General features: G+C 43.4%; 1 protein-coding gene across 2 annotated transcripts in view; it reads left to right on the top strand.

Annotated features, from left to right (window-relative positions):
- The first annotated feature begins 78 nt into the window (after positions 1-78).
- ano6 (anoctamin 6) overlaps positions 79-9719 on the top strand; it is a 41559-nt gene continuing 31918 nt past the window's right edge. The window contains exons 1-3 of one of the 2 annotated variants that reach the window (XM_056275786.1): positions 79-369; positions 5119-5189; positions 6434-6562. In XM_056275786.1, the coding sequence (XP_056131761.1) occupies positions 276-369; positions 5119-5189; positions 6434-6562 (294 nt within the window). In that variant the 5' untranslated portion in view covers positions 79-275. The remainder of the gene's footprint in view (positions 370-5118; positions 5190-6433; positions 6563-9719) is intronic. The other variant, XM_056275787.1, reaches the window with a different exon arrangement.

Here is a 9719-nt window from a genome sequence, read left to right as displayed (position 1 = left end):
AAGAAGTGCGGGCCGAAAGCATTGTGTGCGAGTGGGCGTCAACGAGCAGTGAAGCCTTGCAGAGCCCTCCTCCGACCCCACCCGTCTCCATACTTTCAAGTTCGTGCACGATCTCAAAAGTTATTTTCTCGTCTGGGTAGTGTTGAGAAATAAAGGAGGCATGCGCTGAGGAGGTGGGCTGCACCGCAAAGCCTCTCGTAAAGAGTTAGCGCCGAATGCTTCGTTTTGTAAGTCTCTGGCTTCAGCGATGCGACTCGGTGCCCTGACTTTGAAAGATGAGCGATAACGACATCTTTGAGATGGACTCGGTGTCCGAGGCAGAGGAGCTGGAGGGTGATACGGCTCGAGGAATGATAGAGGAAGAAATGGGTGAGTTCGCTCTGTTTCCCTCATCTTTCTGTTTTCCCTTGAGTGTATGACGTGTGTGGAGTTGGTTACAAGGCTTTGGGCAAACTTGTTCGTCCACCTATCATGGATTTTTGATGTAGCTACTGCCAGGGTGTGTGCGTGTGTGTCTCTCTCTCTCTGTGTGTGTGTGTGTGTGTGTGTGTGTGTGTGTGTGTGTATTTTCTCAGGGACTGTATAAGGTGCTTTGTGTTTGGACTGGAGTATTGTTCATGTTTAAGTTTTGCGTGTATGGCTCCTGATGTAGTTTTAGTGTCAGTCCATTAAAAGAGCCAAGACCATATGGAAACTCACGTCTTCAGCTTTTCATTTCAGCTTTCCCTTTTTTCGAATACATTAATATCCAATGATTGCAACTCGTTTGTGGAAAGATGAAATTATGACAAAGCGGGAGGGTGGACAAGTACTGAGCCAACACAAATCCATAACCTTGTTATTAATTGTTATAGATGAACAGTAATCTATAGGTCAGTCAGTAATGTACTAAGGTTCAGTCTAGGCCAATATAATGCTCAAGTAATACAAAGTTGTATACCTGAAGTTGTCTCTGTTTTCCCTTTAATGTGAAAGATGTTAGATTTTGAAAAAATATCTGAGGGCGTCCATGCCTCCTTGCATCCTTCCACATTTCTTTCATTCCATGAAAATGTTCTCAGGTTTCAAAACACATGCTTGCGTTGCTGTCACCTGACACATCTTACTGTGCAGGAATGTGTTTGACCGAGTCTCTCTGTAGTGATCACATTCTCTCCGTGCGTCTATTATATAAGGGAGAGATCCCTGAATCTAAAAACACTGGTGTCTGTTTTTTTTCTTAGGTTGCTGTAAGCCAAACCGAAATGCCATCTGTAAAACTTTACCTAATATTTACAGTACTTTCTCTCTACTTTGCAGACAGAATTTATCATTGGCAGCTATGTGACTGGGCCTATATCCTGTGTTGATGTAATGTACCGTTGACTTAATCACAGAGATGCATAACAGAATTCTGCATTGCACAATAGTTTAATTGTGAGGAATTATTTATGGTTAAACTCGGTGCAGGCAGTGAAGGAGTAGCAATGGATGAACACTGCTGAACAGGTGCATACAGTGTCTGGTGCAAATCAGACTTAAATAGCTCATTTCAATCTATAGCATTATAACTGGGTGACTGAAAGACAATAAAAGTTAGTATTAGAGGGAGTCGGCAATCAAAGAAAGGTTTTGAAGTTGAATCAGCTGCTTATGATTCACTTTGCTGTGAAGTAAAGCGTACTGACACTTTCTAACTGGTTGTGATGCCTCCTCCCCTCCAGTACTTCGAGCCAATTTAAACATACTTGGGATTATTTATTAGCAGTGTGTGACCCTGTTCTGACTGAGACACCACCATCCATGTGACTGTGTCGACTAACATTAGTCTCTTAAGTGCAAATTCTCTTTATCTCCATAGAATAACCTTCGCCATGCAAACGGTTTCCAAAGCAGCTGCCTCCATTACAGACTTGCCCCCACTACTGAAGGCATGTTGCAATGAAAATTCATCATCTGACCATAATCCACGGTCAAAACAATACTTGAGCGCCGCAGTGACTCACCTGCCTTACTTCTGCTAAAAACTCTGGATGAATTGATGCTGATATGTTTTTTCCACAAAGAAGAGAGAACAAACGCTTGGCCTTGGCGGGCACCTTTTGGTTCCTCATTTAAAGTCTGGAGATTACGTCTCTGTTTGGATGGCATGTGTGTACTTCTGTCATCTGGTTTCAGGGAGGATATCGTCTGGGGAGGAAGTGTGCAGTGGGCGGGTAGTGGGTAGGAAAAAAATATTTTTTTGCTGCATAGATTTGTTAATTTCTCATATAATCGTACAGTCTCTGAATTGCAGAATTTGTTAATGTGTATTGGTATTGATTTGGTGGGTCTGCATGTGGCGCACACATTTTGTTGACCAAATCAGTGTCAGTTACCAACGAGAAGCACAAAGACATTCAAGTCAAGCCCACTCTAATCTTTCAACAAATCTTTTCAAATGAAACTGAATGAGAATGTTACTAACTGATTGTGTTAGGAGATCCTTATCTGCTGGCAGGGGTGGACTGGGAATGAAAAATGGCCCTGGAATTTTTGACTCAGACCGCCCCCCAGCAATGCACCACCACCCACACAAATCAGGCCACACTTTCTGTAAGCAAGATTACTGAACAATATTTATAATGATAACTTTAGTAAAATAGATGTAAAATAGAACGAGGGGAACATGTTGCTCTTAGGAGGGGGCTGGCTAGAAGGAGCCTATTTTGGCACAATGGCACTGGCAACAGGGTGGCAAGAATCTCAGAGACCATCTGACCAGTAAAAGAAATCATTTTAACCACGCTTACGTTTTTTCTCTTTTTGTTTGTCTATCTTGTTCCATTCCACTATTTATCCAAATGTCGCCGTCGCCACTTAACAGAGACGGGAAAGGGATGGGGCCCAGGAAACGTTAGAATGGACCCGACCAAAAGTAATTGGCTGGGAGAGAGAGACTGACAGATTTAATACCCAACTGCAGTGGGCTGGCAACCCACTTGCCTGGTCCAGTCAGACACACAACACTTGGTTATTTTTATTTAAGTGGGGGCTGGGGTTATTTATATTTTGCGTTGCATCAACCCCAATTGTCAAGTGGCCCACCCGGTGCTCCAGATGGCCAGTCTGCCATTGCCTGCTGGTGTTACCCATGCAAACTATACATTCCAGTTGTTGCAAAATGCTTGTGATAAAACCCTCCACCAAACATAACATATAACATACAACATAAATCACATAATGTATAACACATAACATAGTGTGGCATGTCATGACGTGACGTGACGTGACGTGACATATGTAAAAGTAGGGAGACTGTGGTGATAAGGCTTGATAAAATTAACAGTGTTTCATGGATTAAATTCTGCGACAAAGGAAAATCCTCAGTCTTGGACAAGTAGTTATTCCACCATCTCATTCCTCAGGGTCGTTACTATGGCCAGTGTTTTGAAAACAACATCTGCCTTCAATTAGATTAGTTTCTCCCATTCAGTTGACTATGGAAAGATGACAGTGCTTTCTGCATCAGCTGTTGTGTTACACGTAAACCCACACTTATAAACCAGTTATGTCTCACCTCTCAGACTGTTGCTAGTCTTCAGTTTTCTGTTTGTGGTGGTCCACCGCTGCTGAATGAATCAAGGGGCATTACTGCAGTGGAGTAATAAGTGAAGGGTTTTGCACAACACTAGATAGCTTGTGATTTAATTGGTTCTTTCCAGAGAATCGTATAACTTGTGGGTGGACATTTATGTGTGTCTCTTAGTGCATGATTTTTTTGAAATACTTTATTAATCACTGTGGGGAAATTCATCTCTGCATTTAACCCATCCCAGCTGTGTAGCTAGGAGCAGTAGGCAGTCCCCATGCAGCACCCCGGGACCAACTCCAGTTCGTCTTGCCATGCCTCGGCCAGGGGCACAGACAGGAGTATTAAATCTAACATGCTGTAGCCAATCCCAGCAGTCATTGGACAACAGGCAGGGAGACACCCTGTCAGGCTGCCAGTCCATCACAGGGCCGACACATTCACACCTAGGGACAATTTAGTACGGCCGATTCACCTGACGCATGTCTTTAGGGTGTAGGAGGAAACCGGAGCACCCGGAGAAAACCCACCGCAGACAGGGGGAGAACATGCAAACTCCACACAGAGGACAACCTGGGTTGACCCCCAAGGTTGGATGACCCCAGGGTTCGAACCCAGGACCTTCTTGGTGTGAGGCGACAGCACTAACCACTGGGCCGCCCTGAAAACGTGAAAAATGAAAAATTGTTATAGATGAAAACGTGGAGAAGCTGGAAACGAGCGGTTGAGACATGGTAAACGGCACTGGGCTATACGTAGGAGAACGGTGGTATGCTATGAGTCAGAGAAATTGATTTGTGACAGAAAGGTCCCCGACTCAAATCCTCAGACTGAAAGGAGCAAAGTGAAATAAGTAAGATCCACTCTCTCCTTTGACCTCTACTATTTCCTCTGAACAGCTAACAGGCTCTGTCAGAGGATGAGGTACTCGGTGGTAAACCACTGGTCGGCACCGGTGACTAGTGTGTGTGTGTGTGTGTGTGTGTGTGTGTGTGTGTGTGTGTGTGTGTGTGTGTGTGTAATTGAATCAATGGGGGCAGTGGTGATTTGGAAAATGTTCATCTGTGTATGCATACTCAAGAACCTTCCCTCAGATAAAAGAAGTTGAAAATGAGGCTGTTACTGGTTCAGAGGTTATTGTTGTCGATATGTTTGGCCACTTCAGTTTCTTTTATAAATGAAAAATGTGATATAATGCACTTTACATCTATTACATTGTAATTTAGAAGCATATTGTAGCTATAGAAGTAGTGGGTATCTTCTGAGACAACAAATAATACAACAAGTATTGGTCAAAATTGAATTTTGTTTCAACAATCAGATATTAAAGACATGTTTAAGTTACCTGGAGTAATATGAGCTTAAATATCAGGAATGCTACATGTATAATAATGATAATAAATATAGCGTATCCGCCAGTACACCAATACAAACTGATCAGTACCTAAGGATGTTGTGTTGCTGTAAAGCCCACTGAGGCAAATTTGTAATCGTGATATTGGGTTATACAAATAAACTTGACCTGACTTGACTTTTATCTTTTCTCTGTCTTTTCTTTTTTTCGACAGTTTACCCAGAGGAGTTTTTACCAACTTATGAGACGATAGAGGAAGGAGCGTCTGTAGCCAAAGCAGAGCAGGTGGGTTCACACACACACACACACACACACACACACACACACACACACACACACACACACACACACACACACTTCATTGTTGTCATTTATCAGTCCAATTACTGCGGTGCCGTCTGCAAATTTCACCATGCTGTTATGATATTTGGCAACACAGTCATGTGTGAACAGACTGTAGAGCAAGGGACCAAGACAACAACCCTGCAGTGCTCCTCTGATGAGAACTATGGTAGACGAGTAGCTGGTACCTGCTCTCAGTGCCTGAGGTCTGCCTGTCAGAAAGTCATATAACCACTTATGGAGTTACAAAGACCAAGGTCCCTAAGCTTTGACACCAATTGAGATGGTACAATGGTATTAAATGCGGAGCTATAGTCAATAAACAACAATCTGACATAGGTGTTTTTTCCTTCAAGCTGTTTTAACACAGTATGCAGAGCCAATGACACAGCATCTTCCACAGATCTGTTCGACTGATAAGCAAACTGTAGCGGATCAAGGTTGGCAGGAATGTTAAGATTTATGTATGTCTTAACTAATTTTTCAAAGCATTTCATTATTAGTGAGGTCAAAGCAACAGGTCTGTAGTCTTTAAGACAGGATACAGGTGATTTTTCTTTGGGTACAGGCAAAATAAGGGTTTTCCTAAAGCATGTAGGAAACACACATAGTGACAATGAAAGGTTAAACATGTCTGTGAAAACATTCGATACCTGACTAGAGCAGGTCTTAATGACACAAGATGAGATACCGTCTGGGACGGCAGCTTTGGGTACTTTGACAGTTTTAAAAACTATTTAGGTAGCACCGATTTGGCCCTGTGATGGCCTGGCAGCCTGTCCATATATATATAATGGTAGAGGTGGAAATCACTTTTATTGATAGCATGCCTCTTAATTTCCAAAACAAACAGAAGTGAATGTAAATATTGACTCTTCACATTTCAAATAAGGACAGGTCGTCGACGTTGCTGCAACACTGCAATATCGCGGCGATTGCTGTCCATTTGGTGAAGGGCGGTGACACAATATTGACTCTGCCCCCCTCCCCTTGACTACTCAGAACACAGATGAGATCCGGTGCTCAAGGTTTGCCACCCTAATAAGGTTTAAGGCAGGCCGGCTTAACAAGGGGGTCCTACTTCTCTTCAGCGGGGATATAACATGTACAAAATTATGAAAGAAGAGGAGGTGAGGGATGGGTTGGAGACTGCAGACTTACCCGCTGAGCCCTCTTTTTGCCCTCAGGCAGAATTCAACAACAAGCCGGACTCTTTATTCTTCAACGATGGCGTGAGGCGCATCGACTTTGTCCTGGTCTACGAGGATGAGGACAAGAAGGAACATGAGAAAAAGCACACGTTTCGTCGGCGGAAGGTAAGCGCTGTAATTTTTGTTGTTTTTTTTCTGACCTTCAGTCCTGTTGAGGTCTAGGTGTCTCCTATACAAGCAGCGGTGGCTATCGTCTTTCTCTTGTAAGGTGGTAGAGTTTTGTTGTGAGGAACATAAAACGTAATTTTTATTGACAAAATTCATTCCAACTGGCAAAGTAAAACACTTGTGGAGGTAGTTCAGTTCATAACAAGTTCACATATGCATCACTAGGAACATGCATAATGGAAGTTGTCAACCCACACATGATATTGAATCTTGTCCAGCAAATGTGTCACTGTTGACATCTACCTACCGCGATGGGCAGTTTTGGGGGTGATATTGTGATCGTATAACTTACTTTCACGCACTGGTAGTCAACTTGTAGACCTGAGGACATGAATTGTCTGCAAAACGAACTCAAGACGGAGTCGTAGCGAAGACCTAAACGATACCACTAAGTCCTTTTGAAATGAAAGTAAGCAGTTTTTAAGTCCTGCGAAGGAATTCCATGCTCATTCGTGTAAGACTTTGTAAAAAGGAATGTTTGTCCAAAGCTTTCTAGCTGTACACCCAAAGAACGTCTTACCTGCGTATTTGTAAAGGGAGTTTTTATTTGCTTCTGGGCAGCAGTCAAGCAGTGTTGATTGATGACGTGATAAGTTTCATAAAAATAGATCCGTGTGTCACCGAGGTAGAAGAGTGTGGAGATGGCGCTGAACTTTAGATTATGGACGAGCATCCTCAAATTATCAGCTCACATCCCTGAATTTGTACCCTGTGTTCTACTACTACTAAGTTAATTTAGGAGATTGTTTATTTGTTGGCGGGGATTGTGATTCACTGAATGAGGAAACTCTACAGACGGTTAGAGTTGCACATCCAGGCGTGTTGTAATTTTCTAACATAATCTTTCCCAATAGGCCAACAGACACAAGATAAGATGTAAGACGTGATGTCTTACATCTCTGTACATCCATGTAGACATGGTATAGACGTTGGAACTTGCGATGTGGCAACTATAATCCTCATGCAGCTTTGAAATGGATTATAAGCGTGGGCAGGGAGCGATGGTCTGATGACAGTCACAAACCGGACATAGTACGTATATCTGTTATCAGAAGCAGAATCAACTTTATTGCTCAAGTGTGCCTATGCAGATGAGGAATTTGACTCCAGTACACAGCAGCTTCTAGCACTTGCAGACATCACTCACACAAAAAAAGGGAGAAAAAAAAACCCCAGAAGAAATAAATGTAGCAGCAGAGTTTTGTTATGGTTTAATAATCAACAACCTATGCCCATATGTTATACCATATTGCTTATACAAACCCAACTCGGACAAAGTTGGGGCAGTATGGAAATTGCAAATAAAAAACAAAAGCAGTGATTTCAAAATTTACTTTGACTTGTGTTCATACTATCTGCAGTGAAATACAAGATATTTCATGTTTTCATGTTTTGGGCGGCACGGTGGTCCAGTGGTTAGCACTGTTGCCTCACAGCAAGAAGGTTCTGGGTTCGAACCCCAGGCCGTCCCAGGTCCTTTCTGTATGGAGTTTGCATGTTCTCCCCATGTCTGCGTGGGTTTCCTCTGGCTGCTTCAGTTTCCTCCCACCATCAAAAAGACATGCATGTTAGGGTTGATACTCCTGTCTGTGCCCCTGAGCAAGGCAATGGAAAGAAGACCTGAAATTGGTCCCCGGGCACTGCAGCTGCCCACTGCTCCTATACAATAGGATGGGTTAAATTCAGAGAACAAACTTCATTGTATGTATGTACAATGACAAATAATAAAGTGTCCTCTTCTCTGTTTTGTCTGGTCAGCCTCATTTCATCCATTCATGCCATTCAGGCCTGCAACACATCCCAAAAAAAGTTGGGACAGGGGCAATTTAGGGCTAGTAACGAGGTAAAAATAATTCAATAGTGATGCAATTTGAAATGGGTGATGTCAACAGGTGATTGTTATCATGACTTGGTGCAAAAGCAGCATCCAGGAAAGGCCTAGTCCTCTAGGAGCAAAGATGGGCTGAGGATCGCCAGTTTGCCAACAAATGTGTGAGAAAATGATTGAAATGTTTAAAAACAATGTTCCTCAAAGAAAGATAGGGAGGGATTTGGATATGTCAGCCTCTACAGTGCATAACATAATTAAAAGATTCAAGGAATCTGGAGGAATTTCAGTGCATAAAGGACAAGGGCACAAGCCTAAGCTGAATAACCACGCTCCCTGATTCCTCAGACGGCACTTCATCAAGAACCACCATTCATCTATAAGCCATATAACTATATGGGCTCAGGATTACTTTGGAAAACCTTTGTCTAGTACTAAAATATGTGTTAGGGTTTGTGGAAGACCCCAAGCACACGACACCAGACAGAGATGGGGTTAGCCGAAAACTGGCGTACTTTATTCCTTACGCGTACAAGTAGTCAAACATAGGAAGGCAATGAGCGACAAGGAAAAAAACGGAAAGTCCAAGGGGAAAAAGGCTCGCGGGTAATCCAAACAGGAACACGGCAGGATACTTCCACGGGGAAACTTTGCAAGGGAAAAACATGAACCAAGGGCTGGGATGAGTTCGTAGAGAAAAGGACGGTGAGAGGAGAGTGGCCGCTACTGCGGGTGCGGGGAGGTTACAACACGAACTGACAACGGGCACGTGGGAGGCCACCAAACTTAAGCCCAGCCCTGATGACTAAGCCCGGCCCTGACGAGCCAATTGGCTGCCGGCGCGGGGTGGGCGGGCCACGGTGCGGGGTGAGCGAGCCATAACAATATGTCCACAAATGCCAGTTAAGACTTTACTGTGCCAAAAGCAAGCCTTATGTTAACCGTGTCCAGAAGCGTCATCGACTTCTCTGGGCTCAGAGGCATCTGGGATGGACCATCACACAGTGGAAATGTGTATTGCGGTCAGATGAATCAGTATTTCAGGTCTCTTTTTGAAGAAATGGACACCATGTGCTCTGGGACAAAGAAGAAAAACACCAGCCATACTGTTACCAGCAACATGTCCAAAAGCCAGGGTCTGTCATGCTATGGGGTTGTGTCAGTGCCACTGGTAAGGGTAACTTACACTTCCATGATGGCACCATTAATACTGAAAAGTATGTAGAGATTTTGGAGCAACATATGCTGCCTTCAAGGCGACATCTT

Source organism: Lampris incognitus, chromosome 3 (genome assembly GCF_029633865.1).
Source record: "Lampris incognitus isolate fLamInc1 chromosome 3, fLamInc1.hap2, whole genome shotgun sequence".
Lineage (NCBI taxonomy): Eukaryota > Metazoa > Chordata > Actinopteri > Lampriformes > Lampridae > Lampris > Lampris incognitus.
Note: the sequence above shows the minus strand (reverse complement) of the source record. Positions and strands in the feature narration are given on the sequence as shown.